Source organism: Corvus brachyrhynchos, unplaced genomic scaffold, assembly GCF_000691975.1.
Source record: "Corvus brachyrhynchos isolate BGI_N302 unplaced genomic scaffold, ASM69197v1 scaffold42, whole genome shotgun sequence".
NCBI lineage: Eukaryota > Metazoa > Chordata > Aves > Passeriformes > Corvidae > Corvus > Corvus brachyrhynchos.
In genome coordinates this window covers 1,856,170-1,873,578 of record NW_008237242.1, presented here as the reverse complement: position 1 = coordinate 1,873,578, position 17,409 = coordinate 1,856,170, and the positions used below count along the sequence as shown (strand labels likewise).

General features: G+C 39.4%; 1 protein-coding gene across 3 annotated transcripts in view; it reads right to left on the bottom strand.

The window, feature by feature from the left end:
• Nucleotides 1-17,409, bottom strand: part of OSMR (oncostatin M receptor) — a 34,729-nt gene that overhangs the window by 8,323 nt on the left and 8,997 nt on the right. For 2 of the 3 annotated variants that reach the window (XM_017730239.1, XM_017730241.1), the window contains 12 exons: nt 16,169-16,332; nt 14,491-14,650; nt 10,418-10,690; nt 9,706-9,832; nt 8,311-8,468; nt 6,222-6,358; nt 4,801-4,960; nt 4,136-4,272; nt 3,547-3,769; nt 2,827-3,009; nt 1,554-1,655; nt 1,006-1,185 (listed from right to left, as the gene is read on the bottom strand). In XM_017730239.1, the coding sequence (XP_017585728.1) occupies nt 1,006-1,185; nt 1,554-1,655; nt 2,827-3,009; nt 3,547-3,769; nt 4,136-4,272; nt 4,801-4,960; nt 6,222-6,358; nt 8,311-8,468; nt 9,706-9,832; nt 10,418-10,690; nt 14,491-14,650; nt 16,169-16,332 (2,004 nt within the window). The remainder of the gene's footprint in view (nt 1-1,005; nt 1,186-1,553; nt 1,656-2,826; nt 3,010-3,546; nt 3,770-4,135; nt 4,273-4,800; nt 4,961-6,221; nt 6,359-8,310; nt 8,469-9,705; nt 9,833-10,417; nt 10,691-14,490; nt 14,651-16,168; nt 16,333-17,409) is intronic. The other variant, XM_017730240.1, reaches the window with a different exon arrangement.

Sequence of the window (17,409 nt, the reverse complement as noted above, 5' to 3'; positions counted from 1 at the left end):
TATGTCAATTTCTTTGAAGATAATCAAAAGCAAGAAATCTCTGCCTGAAAAAAAAAGCTCTTTTGCCTCTCTGTTGTGCAACTCCCAAACCCCAGGGAGAAATGGGTTAGCTTATTTCTGCTGTTCTCAGTCACACCCCTGGTCTGCTAGCAGAAGCACTGAGGCAGAAAATCTTTGATTTAAACTATTTAAAGTTTAACTGGCATTATTTACAGAATTATGGTACTTATATGGTGAGTTTAGTTCCGACAAGAACTTTTACATAAGGCTCCCTCAGTTCAAACTATGCTTTTCATCCTGGCACTAGTCTAATCAGAACACAGGACATAACCCAAGCAGAAGAAGAGGCAAGGAAAAAAACCCAAAATATATTCCTTTTAACATGTTGGAAACATCTGAAAATTATAATGGAGCAAAGTCATCTGGAGCAGTTTTGCATGTGAAACAGAAAGGTCTGATATAAATTAGTGGCTTTGTGCCACTTCACAGCTCAGTTCTGCTGAAAGAACTCCACTGTAGAGTATACACACAAATACTTTCACTAGAAAAGAATCTACATGGGGAATTTATACAGTGCTCCAATTTTGAAGGAAATAAATTTTATCCCATCTGTTCCTAAAATACCCCAAACGCTAGTAAGACTAACATGATTCTTAGGACTTTTATCCAAGTAGACCACAAACAGATGTTTTTCAACATTCATCCAGAACTCACATCACAGGAGGAAGAACTCCTCCTATAGTACCAAAGGAGTCTTTCCTGAAGCTAAAAAAGAGTCATGGACAACAGAATGGGAGCGGTATATCTCCATAAAGCTGGGAATCACTTCTGCCTACCAACACCTCAAGCATAGAGAGGAACCAAAACCAATAGGTATTGAAATCTACAGATGGCCAAATGAGCCAGCCTTACTGCTTAATGTGAAATCTTCTAAGATGCTGCAATACCAACATGCCTTTCATCTGTATCAATGACACAACTTTTTGTAGTAGAGAGCTCAGTTACCTGGAAGAAGGTGCTTTTTTGATCCTTTCAAATTGCAGTTCCCTTGTATAGGTGACACATAAACATGGTAGCCTCTTAAAAAACCAGGCTCTGACTCATCTGTGAGATAAGAATCCCAAGACAGCGTTACTGAATGGTAAGTGAGGTCAACTTTTCTCACAACAGGGTCAAGCCGAGGAGCTGGAAGAAAGGAAATTCAAGTTAAACTTGCAATTATTCTTCAAGTGTTTTCTCTCGTCATTTGAAAAATCCACACTCCCATGTGGTGCTTATGTTTATATCTTTCTTGTATTTAAAAGCTGAACAAAGCCAAAGTTCTCTACAAAAACTGTCAGCTTCACAGAGCCTTCATGCATCTACGTAATACACAAAGCAATGACTGATAATCACAGCTTTGTGTGCTGATATAGAACTTTTAAATGCTTCACTGAAGATACAGAAGGAACACAGAAAATACAGTTTTATCTAGCTGGAGGAGGAGGCAATTATTCTATTTGTGACAAATCAATTCAGCAAATGCACAAATCCTAAACATGTTGCCAACTTACGCAGCTCCCTGAGATAACCAATCTTCTTTTCCAATATGGAGGCCTTATTAGCAACAGATCCATAGATACGGAATTTGTATCTCACCCCTGGAACAAAAGCAGCTAGAAAATAGTTGAACAAAAATAGGTTATGGTTTGTCTTTTGGTGTTACTTTTATATAATTGCTTCCTACAGAGGTCAATAACCTATTAGACACCTTCTCTGAGTGCTATAGTACTATTAAAGCAACTGAAGGAGACAGAGGGCAAGCCAATTCTTGATGTGCATTATGTGAATGAAACACATTTATTCTGAGTGAAAGACAGAATTGGGGGAGGGGTCTATATATTTTTTGCTGCCACACAGTGTTCAAGGTGACTGCACAATAGACTCCAAATGCACCAAAAAGACAATTTCATTTACGTTTCTGGCACAGGCAAAGGCTGCGTTTTGGACTGTTTGATGCACATCAAACGCACCAGGATTCCATGTTATCCTCACTGACATCCACTCCCATTCACATTAAGCAAGTGCAAACCACTGAATAATTTGACAATAGTCTTCCCATGTGTTACCACATTCCCCTTCATTACGTGCAGGTTTCCATACATTTGGATGAACTGAGCTGCAGTTCCCTTATTGCAAATTTATATGTGCTCAGCCAAATTTTGTTCAAACAAGTTTAATTCCGAAGTGAGCTCTCAGCTTGAGAGACTCTAGGAAGGCTAAATTCTTGCAGCTGTGGAAGCAAATCAGAGCAACTCTCACACAGCCAGAAAGGATTTAGGCCTACTGGCCACCACTGGAATAAAAAACATGCAACTGATCCTAAGCAAGGACTGGTGCTGAGATGCATCATTTGTGGCACACTGACAGCACCAAACCTCTCACTACACTGTGGGTTTAAATTGCCCGAGTCTAAACTTCTGATCCATGTTACAGATAGGATAGAGTTCCCTTTTGTGTCTCTCTTGCTAAAATATTTTAACTCCTTCATTAACCTCACCATCCTTCGTCAAGATGCTGCTATAAGCCCCTCAGAAGAGGTTTTGTCTAAAATACTGAGTTGACTTTTCTCATATAGTATGCTGCCTTCCAAGGCTTAATAGTGCTGGTACATTTGTGGTGTCTAATTAATTTCGTAGGAAAAACATGATGCCACATGCCTTTGAAGAATTACACCTGCATAGCACAGAAGTCAATATTCCACATGATTTGTTTCCTAAATTCAATTAATGCCCATGGCTTGAAGGATTGCTGCACAGTCAGAAATAATAGTTGTTTGGCTTTCACCTGAGCTGATCACAGCACTGGAAGTGTTGGGTCCAAATCTCTTCCACTGCAAATCACAAGGCTGCAGCCTGGGAAAGTTACACCAATCAATAATGTAACTGTCATATATACTTCTGGGCTCCCAGGAGATTAAAATGCCATCATCTGTACCATTAACCAGTCCTTCCTTAAGCTCTTCAGTGCCTAGGAATGAACAAAACAGAATCTCTTATTATTGTCCTGCATGAGACTTCAGACTCATAAATGAAGATCAATACAGTTCCTATACTAACAAGCTGAAAACAATAATAGAAGAGTGGCATTCCTTCAATAAATGACATATGGGGTCTTTCACATGCTAAAAGCTGACAGCTCAGAAACCATCCAGCAACCGTTACTACACATTCACAAAAAAAATCAGCTGTAGAAACCTAGAGTCAGAGAGTCATAAGAGACTAATCACAGTGGCACTAGCTGCACCATCAAGGCACCTACTGCAGGTGTCAGGCCCTAGTTGTAGGCTAAATGTATTTTGGTCTGTAGAGATGCTCTGTGCACTTAAGCTTAATAAACACAGAGCAACGATCCTGCAGGAGAAAATACAGTTGTAATTTTCAGATAGCAGTGACATAAGTTAAGAGGTAAGGTTAATTTGTTGCCCAGGATGATAAATTATGACTTCACTAAAAATAGGTAGAAACAAAACTCTAATAATGTAATTATAACTGAAAATACTCTTACTGTTATCTGGAGCTCCAGAGATGATCAATACTGAAGGAAGTGAAAAATTAACATTGTTCTTTGCCATGATACTGATTCTGTAGGAATGGTTATCAATGAAAATCTTTGTGCTATTGTAGACTGAAGAAAAGGAGAAGCTTTCAGGCTTAGAGCCATCTTCTAGTTTTTCCCAAGTTACTTCATATGAAATAATTTTTCCGTTTGCTTGAAAACTTGGTGTTTTCTGAGAAAAAAAGTTATGGATGAAGAGAACAATAACTTTTGCTGAAAAATCATTGTAAATTTTGCTGAAGAAATATGAGAGGATAATTTAGAACTTTAAAAAACTAACAGGATGTATTACTTCTGTAAGAATATAAACCTTTGTTTCTATACATTTATGCACATACTAGTTGAAATGGAAATGCAGAATTCTTGGTAATCGGATCTGTCTTGTTCTAATACTTAGAGAAACAGAATTGTATCTCTGAAATTCCAGGACAGCACACCATCATAGTTACATGTGTTCTGAGATATTTTGTATACAATCTGTTTTAGATTTTTAAAAGACATTTTCATACTGAATTGCTATCAATTGCATACAACTCACGTGTGCCATTTCCAACACCTTTATGAAGGGCTTTGTTTCTATTTCTGTAGGATGTCTCACCTTCCAGAACAAGGTCACATTTTGTCCCCCCAGAACTGGAGTAATTTCTCTCCACATGTCCAGTTTCCCTGATGGAGCTGCAATAAATATAGAAAAACAAGAAAATGAGAATGCTCTGGGCGCAGAAAGGATAGGCAGTTTAACTGCTTCCTCCCATTTGAAGAAATTCCACTCCCAACGTCTCCTTTTTCCCACCGCTCCCAGGTCTTGCCCAAACATTATCCTTTAACATCTTTTTCCCTTCATTCCTTTTTCTGAATTAAAATCTGGTTAATTTCCCCAGAAAATCTTTGCTTGCAGTCACCAGACTCTTGTTCCCACCTCTGCACCATTCCTCCAGGCCTCACAGGGCACTGTAACTCGGTCTGTCCATCTTCCCAGTCAACTGGATTTCCCACTGCCTGCACTGGATGAAATGCCCAAGACTAGCAGGTAGGCTGAGAACTATTTAAGACATCTTCTTGAAGTTTGCTCAGTGTGTTTCTTTTATGCATGCAACAGGCCTCTGCTTTAGCTACACAGCAGAAGAGTAGCAACAAACAGCAAAGACAGGTGCCAAGCAAGGAACATCCCTCAAACTTTGCTTCTCCACAGGTTGGACATACTTCCTTCCTTCGTTCTGATGGGCAGGGGTGGGCTCCACTCACTCCACCTCCAGAAGTGCTTGGCCGCCCCGCAGCGCACCCTGGCCGTGTACTCCGTGTACGGCTGCAGCCCACGCACTGTGACACACTTGTGCCGTGACTCCATGTCGGAGCTGTTGTGCTGCAAAACACAAAGACACAACAGCCACAGCTCAGAACAGCATCTTCAGCAAGATGTTATGAGAAAATAGCTCTTCCTCTAGACCCTCCAAAAGCCAGTTAAGCTTCACTTGGGAAAGACAATCATGGCACAACAATCAAAAAACGAAAAAGCCAATAATGCACAAGATCAAAACAGTGGGAGATCCAAAAAGACATCTGGAAGTCACTCTGTGTAGCTGTCTGAGTCACTCAGAACCCTCCACATGAGTACTTTTCACATCCAGGAAGGAATTTACTGAGATCTTGCTTTCATAGAGTCTGGAGCTATTACCTCATGTAGAAGTAGGATGCTGTTCCAGATCTATGCAGAGCAATCTACAGCTACCTTTTCTTTCCATTTTTTTTCCCAGCATTTACCCCACTCCCTCCTAAGAGACAGAGTGAGTTCTGGTAAGAGTCAAAAAGCCAGCATGCCTTTAAGCCTCTCCTCAAAACTGTCTCTTGCAATAGCCAGCTGCGGTGGCCACTTGATCTGACAGCTCTTAAGCTACACTCAAGACAGAACACAGCTTGACTGTGATCTTCAGTGTGCCTTTTTAATGTGCCTCTAGAGGCAAGCTGCCTTCTGAGAAAAGAGCTACAGAGAAGTGACAGTACATGGCCAAAGAGTCTGTCAACCCCACCTGTTGTGGAAGAGGTGGAATAAGATAAGGAATCTACTCAAATAATCTTCTAGGAGATCGAAGAGGAAGGAAAGAAAAACTGTTCTGGGATTCCATCACAAGAAATCAGACTCACTACCATGAATTACAGTCAACAGCACACAGAAGATCTCGGACTAATACAAAAGAAATCTTCAACTCTGCTCTGTTGTGTGTGAAATGACACGACCAATAAAAACAAATCAAGATTGCCAGTAGCTAATATATACACAACACATATTATACAACTCTACAATTATTAGGCCCCTCAGTGTTTTCATTAACGTCAACAAATCTCAGAACCCATCCAGCAGAGCACTGAGCCACAGTTAGACCAGCCACACCACGTACTTCTGCCAGAGTACAGGCAGTGTTTGGAGTGTGAATTAGAGCCAGCAGTGGCTGCCCACATGGACCACAAAATCAGTGTAGTGCTTGCGAGCAAATAAATCCGGAAAACAGACACGTCAACATGCTCGCAAGATTTAGAGTGTATCTGTATTGCTGGGGAATTATTTTTTAATCTCACATCAGAAAGATCTTCACTATGTTTTTGTTTAGGAAATTCAGGTTCCGTACCAGTTCTACTTTGCCATCAGGTTGGAGCACTTCAGTCTGCCAAAAGAGTTCAATTCCAATTTTTTCATAATTCCAATGTAATGTAATTTCTGTATCTGTGCTATCTTCCCAGACCTGTAAAGGTGCAGTAGGATATACTGCCAACAGAAAATCTGAGTTAGCTCTTGTAAAACAAAAAATATATGCAAAAGTATGTTAAGATATTTTAGCTGAGTAGTAAAAGCAAATAAAAAATACACATTTTTCTTCTAATCCAGAAGAAACACATATGAATTATAAAACTTCATTTCAGAATATAAATATAAGTAAATGTTACACAAGGTTTAAAAAAACCCCTTGTGCTGACTTAGAAATATTTTAAAACATCATGGACAAAAGGAAGAGGGACATTTATTGCAAACCAGTAAACTTCTCTTATTCAGGGCCTGGCAGAAACTCCTGATGTAACATGGTAACATTTGACACATTTCTACACCCTGGAATTGGGCCTCCTTGACAGAAATTCTGTTCACAACTCTGGCTCCTGTCAGTAGTTATTCTCCAGTAAACAGTGCCAATGCTACCTCTTCCAAAAGATTTCTGAGATCCTTTATTGCTGTGTAAGAGTATTCAGCAAGTGAACTAAATCTCAAACTCTCCCATATTATCAGTTAATAGTGAGGAAAGCAATGCAATGTGGGGAAATGGCAATGCAAGTGAGGGGTATGCTTACACCCTTGGCCATTTATCCTAAAACTTCATGAATTACATTATTGAATTACACTACTCCATGAAACACAGTTTGAGGACGTTCATACATGAAAGAGTTTGTATTTGATATAGAAGGTATATCAACCACATGCAGAATTGGAAACTATGGATTTACGTTTTTCTTTACTTACTGTCATCCTTTAAGTTAGGAAAATTCTAATGTAAATATTTGCAGGATCAGAGAAAACCTGAAGGATTTTACAGGAATCACTATTTAAAAGCTTAACTCATCACAGATATTATACACCATTTCTTTAACTTGCAACAATCAGTAAGACTGGAAAAAGAATATTGTAATAAAATTTTAATGTACTTATCACACTGAATGTAAACTATTCTGCCTGACTTCCCATGACAACAGTTTATGACATTGTGTTGTCTCCCTACAACCTGTCAATTTACTCCTCCACTTTCTTGACCTATTTCTTCTACTTCCAAACAATCAGATTATCAAATTTTAGAATTTTCATGCCTCTCTGAGACAAATCTAACACAGAGAGACATTTAACATAAGTTCCTTTGTATAAAAAAGCATGGCTAGCATAACTGTCAACAATGCCTCTGAGGAAGGAAGCAGTGCCAGGATGCAGCAGTTATACCAACATCCTCCTAAGCTATTGTCCTTTCAGCTTCTTCAAACAGGTAAGGCAGCCACAGGACGTGGGGAACACTGAAGTCAGACATGGGGACACAAGGAAAACTGGAAATACTCTGGAGACTGAAGAAATACCCAGTTGTTTTGAGGCAGGAGTAGGAAGGAACTTATGGGACCCGGGGCACACAGAGATAAAGGATACAACTACTAGGGAACGAGGAAACACAGCCATCAGATACTCCTCAGAGAAAAACCTGGCTTTTGCCACTGATGAACCAGTCTTCCTCCCTTACAGTAGCACAGTGGATGTTACTGTTCCATATTAGGACCAAGAGCACCATCACTTCTTTCCCAGCAATAACTCCATCACGCGTATCACATCACATATCATACCAATTTCCATAAATACCAATTTTGCTTAAACTCCCTATTTTATATCCTTGCATCATATTGCTTTCTCTTCCATAAACTAGCTTCAGCGAAGCAGTAGATTTTAAAACATTAAGGGGTCATTCCAATAACCAAATCTGACCTTTGGAGTAAAGCTGTTTTCTACTGTTAATGCAACTTTCCAAAGCTGAAACTGAAGAGAGAGCAGGTAACTATAGCACAGGGACAGATAAGTGATTAAACAGTGAAGATAAAAATCAAGGACTTTCATACTTTAAACAAGGACGCAGAAGTATCAAGCTCAGAAGGAGCAACAAAAAGCCCTAAACAAAGACACAGAAAAAAACCCCTTACTTCTGTGTTTTATATCAAAAACATCTGTGGCAGTTTTCTTTCCCAGTGGGTTTTCCACAGTCAGTGTGACATTCCAGATCCTCTGCTGGCCTATATCCCAAGAACATGAGCACTGCTTAGAACAACTTGCTTCACACAGAGACATATTCTGGGATGACCTATAAAAGAAAGGGAGAGGTAGGAGGCAGGGCAAAGAGAGAGAAAGATGTCTTTCCATGATGTACAATCAACATAGATCTTGAAGTTTCTGATGTCCAACTAGAATACAGCATCATAAAAAAAAAGGCTGAGGGGGGAATATAAGAAGCCACCCAGTTCTTTCCCTTAGCCTGAAGTAGGATGAACACAAATATTCTTAAAAGAAAGTTTTCTTTGAAGATCAGGTTTGTCTTTTTAAGATACAATTACATTGCTTTTAGAAATTTTCTTACGGATATTCTAAACCAGAGACTTATTTGCCAAGACTTAAATAATTTACATGTCTACCGCTAAGCTTTTAAATGAAGCTGTAATTTCAACTGCATCTTGAAGTGCGTCTTCTAACCTTCCATTTTTAAAACGCCATCACAGTATCTTAATAGAAGTGAATGATGCAGAGACCCAGAATGTATGTGCAATGCTGGCCTGTTTTCTGCTGAGATCTTTTGATGAAAGTTTGTTGTGATGATGAGGTATCTGTCCTGTTTCCCTTTCTCTGCACACCTTGCTGTAAAGACCCTCTCCTCATGTAAGGGCCATGTCTGATATGACAGAGCTGTGTACCCTTTACTCAGCCTGCTAAAAAACCTTTGAGAAAGTCTGCAGATTTTTTTTTTGTTTTTAAAGTAAAGAAGCCAGGTGGAACTACAGAAATTATAGACACAAGAAGGACTTTTGAGATAGGATTGTCAGTAGCTCAAGGACTCAAGAAGGAAAACATCAGCATGTAAAGCTCTAAACTCCTAAAGGAAAAGAACTAGGGAGGCTAATCAAGCTAAGTGCTGAGTCAGCATTAGTGTCAATGGATCATGAGCACACCACTACTCAGCCTACCAGCTGATCAGATGCTAGTCACCTGTTGTGCATGCTACCCAGTAATTATGTTATACTTTTAATTTACCTACATCCTGATTTCAGGGTGTCTTCACACCTACTGAATGATATCCAAACATATTAACTCAAAAGAATGGTTAGAATAAGCTTTATCAGGCAGAACTTGATCTTGTAAACTTATTATAGCTAGCCTAATTCAGAGCAGTTCTGCACTGCTCAAGCTTTGTTAAGTAAGTGGTCAGTGAGGCGGAAAGAGGCAAGCAGCTAATTACAAGAACAAAAAGCATTTCCACAGCTTGTAAGGGAAAGATGGTGACTGTTTGGTACAGCACAGATCAGAGTTAATATAACAATGAGACTTACATTTCAGACAAGTTGTACCGTGGTGAGTTCCGTCCATAGAGATAGGTCTCTCCTTCTGTCCAAGTACATGTTACTCTTTTCATATCTTGAGTTTGGCAGGAAAAATCTTTAGGTGTGTCAGGTGGTCCTTGTCAGATGAAATAATGAAAAAAACAACAACATCACAGCAGTCAAGGCAAAACTCATCAACCTTTTTAATATATTAACAAGTTAGAAAAAATGGGTAAGTACAAAGTCTGGTTTACTAGAGATGTTATTACTGAAATTACACTTATTTCAATGACCACTCTGCAGAGATAGTCAGGATAATACCATGAGTTAATAACAATCAAACACTTATATACTCTCTTTTTTTTAATACTCATCCTTTCATTTATTCAATCTGGGTTTTTTTCTATCTTTAAATATTGCTATTAGCCTTCAAAAAGGGGACTGTGCTGAGTTTTTACTACATGCACAAAGACTATGAAGCTGAACTCCTAAATGGGTGGGTATATTTAAGAATCAATCACCTGCCACATGGTCAATTAATTTAATGCTATTTGTCCTGCTTTCTATATATAAGTTTACAGGCCTGAAGTCAGGCAGAGTTCAGCCAGGCAAGACAAGACCATGACAACTTACAGAAAGCTTTTTTTCCCCGTCCATTTTTTCCACATTCTTGAGTTAATAACAAGAGGAAAATAAAACTGTTAACAATGTGTTCACTTACTACCCACAAAGAAAGCTGCCTCATGTGACTCCCCATCTTCATCGTAACAGTAAACCTGGATGTTAGACCCCTTGTCATGTGACAGATTTTCCACAGTAAGAAGTCTGACTTGACTGTTTGTGTGCTTGAAAACATCAACAGTTGGGTAGACAGAGAATTCCTTAATGGTTTGACCTTTCCTTCCTATGCAGCAAAGAGTGATATCAGAGCCTTCTGCTAAAAATTTTTCTTTTGGAAAGATTAGTGGCCCGCTTCTATTTGAAGTGTCCAGGCCTGCAAATTAAAAAAAAACATTTCAAAATCTGCTCAAGTCAACAGCCCTCAGCCAGAACACAAAACTAAGCATTTACACAAGAAATTTCTAACATTATCCATTCACAGACTTTTATTTAATATTCTTCCCAATACAGAGATGAATTTCACATGTAATAATACCTTTCTCTTAAACTCATAAACATATAATGTAGTCCAACAAACTACCTAAAAGACTAGATCTGTTTTACTGCCTTTCACTTAGAGAAAACAAAAATGTTCTGCCAAGAATTGCCTTTACAAAGGAACACCACCTCCTGCTCCTATGCACAAGTTGTTGCTTATATCCAAGATGCCTGCTCCTGAAGACTTTGAGCAGAGGGCTAGAAAAACATCTGATGTTCATGCAGAGCTCAGCTAAGAGAAGTCAGCGCTGACTGAATCAGATCAGTGAGGGGATAATCAACTTGGAATGAGACTCCTATAGCCTTCTATGTTGGACTGCTTGCTGGGTGCAAAAATTAGTGGTATTTAAGTGACTCACAGTCTTTTACACATATTGCACAGATAAAATCAACTCTCAAGAATCTGATCCAAAAACCTGATGACATCTAGAGTTATTATCTTTCAGAGAGCTCTAAATCAGGTCTGTAATGTGGGATCAGTTTGTGACCAAGAAATAGTATTTTTGAACCCCATTCACTTGCAACTGAAAAAAAATAAAATCTCCAAGATTGAGGAGATTGTGGAACAGAAAGAGAGTCTTGCATCCTATTTTCCATTATATAACAAGAGGGAGATGAGTGCCACAATCCACGTATGAAGACCTGTGATGCCTCTGCTATACACATGATGCCTCCAATATCTTAAAAGCCCTTGCTGCTCCAAATGAGTGTTTCATTATAAAATCACTGTAGTCATATTTTCTAAAGTAGTTACATATTTTGTTTAAACAAGATTCTCTGGAAATCAAACTGTTCTAGTAAAACGTAGTCATCTAAAAAAAAAGATAACATTTTGTGATGCCATTAATTACATTATTGGTTCACTCCGTGTTAATTCTTGTTGGAAAGGATGAAAGTTTGGTAAGAAAGTTTCACAGATATGTAGGCTTGGCAGAAAGATCTCTGAATGTAGAAACTGAGGATGAGATAGAAATGAAAGCAAGTTTTGATATAGAGTAAAAGATGTTTTGCTGAAACACTGAGCACTGAACAACTGAGAAGGCAAAGGTTGGAGATGAGTTGGAAGGAGATTTTTATGAACAGGACAAAGGTATGTGACTACAAACAAAGACATGTTTTTCACCAAGTAAATAAGTCTCAAGAAGAGCATAAGTAAATAGAAAATATGTTTTTACTAAAAAAAGAGATATCGCAGGCAAACAAGAAATGTCGATGTAGCAAGAAGAAGAGATGTCTGAGAATTTTCCATTGTAAGCTTAAATTGTAACATACTTACTCTTGTGATTGGATAATAATGGCTATAATATGGTAATGGTAGTAGCTATGATAGGCTATAGGCAAATGTAAAGGTATTGTTTATGGTGCTTATTGGTTGTTATGTGTTAAGATACACAGCAAAGAAAAGTACATAATGCTTTGTAACTTGAACAGAAAGTGGCTTCAGGTATGCCTACAGCTGGAGCTGGCAGCTGTAGGGCTGGCTCTGGACACCCACTCCCTGAGCTGCTGTAACTTTGCCTATGCAATAAACAGCTTTCAAGAGAGCCGCCTGAAGTCCAGACATCCTTCGTGAACCTTTCTGCTATAAATTCTCATATAATTCTCACATAATTCATAAGACATTCATTCCAAGTGACATAAGGAGCTGACTTCCTCCTTTCTCTCTGCCTTCTGTTGATGCCTAAGTTTTTAACTTTTATATTTTTCAAATTCTGTACTGCTTAGTGTGTAACTCTGAAAGTTTCTTGTAGCCTGTTAATTTCTATTCTTGTGCTAGGTAGACATAACAAAGCCTCTCTGGGCCTGCTCTTCAAGGACACTTAGACCGTCCTAGGCCAAAAGTATAAACCAAAGAGCCGCTAAGGGGGGATAAGCTGAGGGCAAAACTGAAGCTTTAATTGGCGAATTAAACCTGCTATGCAAATGAACCAAACCTATAAAAGAGTGAAGAACTCGTGACCGGTCATCCATCTTGCGGTCCATCTTGGCAACAGCCTCTGGGCTCCCCAGGGGTACCTTTGAAGGCCCTTCAAATAAATCTGTACTTTTGTTCCCTTATTCCTGTCTAGTCTCTGTGTCTAGGAGGCCTCTTAAGGCATCAGTTCTTTGGTGACCCAGATGGAACAACGAGGCTTCCGAAAATCCTCTGGGACTCAGAAAGATCCAGCTCAGCTTCCTCCCCCTCTGCTGGCACCCGAGGGGGGGTAGTTGCCAGGAGTCCAGGAGGCAGAGGAGCTCCAAGAGGCCAGAAAACTCTCCAGATCCAGCACAGAGGCACGTGAGTAACTGAATAAAGGTGGTATTCTGTTGGCACCTGGACTGGGTGTTAAGAGGTTTCTTACAGTTTGTTTAGGGACTCAGAAGAGTCCGGGAGTGGGGGGTTTCATTTAGTGTTTCCCCTTTTGTTAGCTTGTCAACTCCTGAGAGCTTGTCAGGGAACCCCTGTGAGAGTCCCAGGGAATTTAATTTTCCCTCTGTTGGTTTGTTGCTAGCTTGTGTCCAGCCACCACTCTTTGGCACCCAGCCAGGTGGTGCAGCAGCTCAGAGCCTTGGAACTATTTCCAGCCACAGTTTAAATGCGAGGGTGGTGGGTTCAAATCCTACCTTCTCTAGTTTTCTCTCTTTGCTTTATAGAGTATTTTATATCTCGTTGCTTTGTTTGTGTGAATTTTCTGTTTATAAGCATAAAACCATGGGTGGTAATATTTCTTGTATGGGGAGTGAAATACCACAAAACTCACCTTTAATCTTAGTCTTGCATAACTGGGGAAAAGTGACTGGCAAAGATAAAGCCCTTACAAAACCAGAATTAATTAGGCTTTCCACACTGATTTGGCCAGCTTATAGGTCAGATAACTGGCAAAAGTGGCCGCAATTTGGAAGCTTAGATGAAGAATTAATATTGAGTTTAATACCGTATCACCAAAGAGATCACTGTTTCTTAGAACTAGAGTATGCAAAGCTCTTCTTGGCTGCATCTAAGTTACAAATATCTAAAAGAGAGCATATATTGTTTTTAAGGAAAAAAGAGAAAAAGGTTAAGAAGTCTATGTTGGACCTGACAAAGGGGAAGGACGTGGAGATGGATTTAATAGTTCCCACCTTGATAATAGACCCCCTGCCTCCTCCTCCTCCTCCTCCTTTAATTCAATATACTAATTCAAACTGTGAACCCCAGACAAAAGCAACAGATTCATCACATCATGTAGCCCCTAGCTATGTGCTTCCTCTCTTTTGCCTGAGTCTGGGCTGGGGATGTGCCTATCCAAGATCCCATGCCACTCCATCTACTAGATTGTCTTAATGTGTGAGCAGAAAAAAAGCTCTAGAACTTTTGGTCTACTAGCTTAGGGAGATAGTCTGCAAATTATAGCAATGGCAGAAGCACTGCTATTATTGCCAGCAAAATACAAGGAGATGGTTAGCGCTTAGAGCAAATGGATTCTTGATTTCATGCTGTGGTGGGTTTAGCAAAACTTAGGGCCTTGGTAAAGTCACAAAGTCACATCATAAAGTCACATCATAAAGTCACCCCAAGACAGATGTCATCTCTCCTGAACTGTCCTTCACAGCTACATTCACTGGTGAATTACCAACTAGCTTTATACCAATATTGCAAAGTTTTGTTTTGCTTACCTGGGACAGTCTCCCACAAACTCCACTGACTCCAAATTTTTGATGCTTCTGCCTTGCTCCTGATTCTCACAGCATGTGACATACACTCCAAAGGTATATCTGAATCCCATGTCCAATGAAGAGGCTTTTCCAATTTATCAAGTGTGACATTATGAAACTCCTACAAACAAAGAGCAGTAAGGCAGAAGTATTGAAAACACAACAATGTGAAGATTTGGAAATACAATCAAAAGCAGAGAGAAAGCTCAGAGGAGGAAAATGCTTTTAAAAATGAATGTCTGAAACTCCACTAGCTACATGTGATCTCCTACTACGTAACTAGTCAGCTAATCAATTTCTTACAGATCTGTGCTAGCAGTGGTGGAGTGACTGATGTGCTGACATATTTGTGAGTGAGACCCTGCTTCTCATGACATGGATTTACTCTCAGAGACTTTCAGTAGGTTATTGTTGCCTGCTGTTACATAAGCTGCTGCCTACAAATGCATCATAATGCTCTGGGTTACACATCCCTGCGGTGGAGTCACCATCCCTGGAGGAATTTAAAAGATGTGCAGATTCAGCACTTAGAGATGTGGTTTAGTGGTAGACTTGGTAGTGCTGGGTTAATGGCTGGATGCAATGATCTTAAAGAGTTTTTCCAACCTATAAGATTCTATCATTCTATATATTTTAGTACTTCTTCTAGCAACCATTCCAGATTCTCAGCATACAGATCTGTGCTGCTCATATGATTTGCACCAGAGCCCTGATTCACACTGACCACTAGGGAACTTCTCTCCAGTGCTGCTTTCCACTGGCAATACCTGCACTTTTATATTCCCACTGCTCTGAGAAAAACTCTGCCATCAGTTCAAAATTTAATTTCTCAGTTATAGCCCTGAAAAATGTAGCCACTGCTCTGGAAGTTATATAGGCTGCCCAAGCTTTGGTATGAGCAGACTCACAGAGTTTCTTTACTGGTACATACTCTTCAGAAAAACACAAAAGCAAATATATTCCTGTATGGTAGTGACATCCAAAGTAACTCGTCATGTTTATTACGAATAACAGAACAGACTACATTCCTGGATTTGAAACACTTTTACTTCCTTCCAGAAAGTTAATAAGAGTTTGTTAAAGGATACTTCAAAAAAGCCCAAAACTTAATTGTTTGTAGCTATATGGCCTCAGTTACTGACTTCAGGGTTAGATCTACTCATGGGTCTAAAAATCCTATCCAGTGTATCAAAGTGGTAAAAATCTGCAGAACTGCATAGAGCTCATTTGCAGTGAAGATGTGGTTCTTCATACTCAGAGACAAAACACCACCAACTAGAGTGATCAAAGTAAGTTGTGATTTTTAACAATGCCTATCTTACTTAATTGATCACTGGTTTCAGAAAAATAAGCCCTTGTCTGTTTTCTGTGCTTTCTGACAAATAGCAACTCTAAATGAGCTAGTGCAGTTTTTCAGTTTTACTAGGTTTTAAATTTTCTTTGGAGACCTTTCTCATACAGAAGTCACAAAGAGAGAAAGACATCCAGAACAGGCCTAAGCCTATTATTTGGGTGATCTCCTCCTCTTCAGAAAATGTTGCTGGTTTAGGTGCTAAGGAAAACTATCAGGATAGGGACTTTGCAAAGAGAACATCACAACATCTTCCATCATTGTCACTTCTTTTCAAAGTACACTTACTGTCCACACAGTAGTAGCTTCATCGGTTCGACGGACTTGTATCTCAAAAGACATTGCCAGCTCAGCATCGTGTGCTGACTTGACAACATCCCATTCCACCAGCAGCCGCTGAAGATCCGAATCCTTGGAAATGTTAAGGTATCTTACTGGAAACACACTGGATTCTAGGAGTGCAAAAGGGCACAAAAATATTACTGTCTAGTTAAGTTACAAAGCAAATATGAAACAACATTGGTTACAGGTAAGACAGGTTCCACAGCACACGGTTCTGAAGGAAAAAACAAAAGTGATGAGGACCTCTGCTGCTGATGACAAAAGGGAAGATAATCCTTCTTCTTAAGGAACCAACAGTCGAAAATGAGGTTCCTAAATCTATCCAATACCCCCCACCATGACATTTCGTATGCTATTTAATTTCTTTATGCTCTCAGTTTACTAGCTGTTTTATGGAAATACAGAAGATCCATCCCTTCATAATCTTATGAAGAGGAACAACATAAGAAGGACTAAATCCCATAATATCCCAATCCCCAGAAAGCCTTCATATCATTAGGGCAGAAACTCTGGGCTCAGCTTTGATCTCTGACTAAATTCAGATTAAATAAATTAAAGCAAAACCATTATTTGAACAGAATAGGTTAAGGGTTTCCCTCCAGTAGCTAGCTCAGATTACAGTCTAGTATTAAGCACACTCCTAGTTGCTCTACACAGAGCTTAGGTCATGGCTGTGGATTCTTCCACTGGAATTAGACACCTAGTTCTAATGGGACCTGCAGTCTTCTCTTGGTCTGGATTTAATTCCCTTGATAAAGTAAAGTTTAAAAGTCAGACTGAAGTCCCTTTTTGTGTTGGGAAATAAAAGGCCCTTCAATATTATTCTGCTGAAAACTACAAATGACCCTGTAAGTGGTTCCTCTTTTTAGACAATTCCTTTGTGACCCCTCCCTAAAAATCCTAACTGTTGGAAAAGATGAAACATAGCACTCACTGATTTTTCATTTCTGTACTTCCTGAAAACTAAACAAACATAAACCCCCTAAACTTAATCCAGTTGTTAATGAAGCCAGGGAGCTGAAACACCCGAGTAACCAGGCTTTTTCTTTTGCCACAGGTGCTTTTCAAAGTGCTTCTGCTTGTTACAAAAGCACAGTCAGAATTTTTATACTAACCAAGACACAGAAAAAAAAGTCACAAAAGTAGCTGCATCTTTTAATAAAATAGAACTCATTCTGTGCATTCCT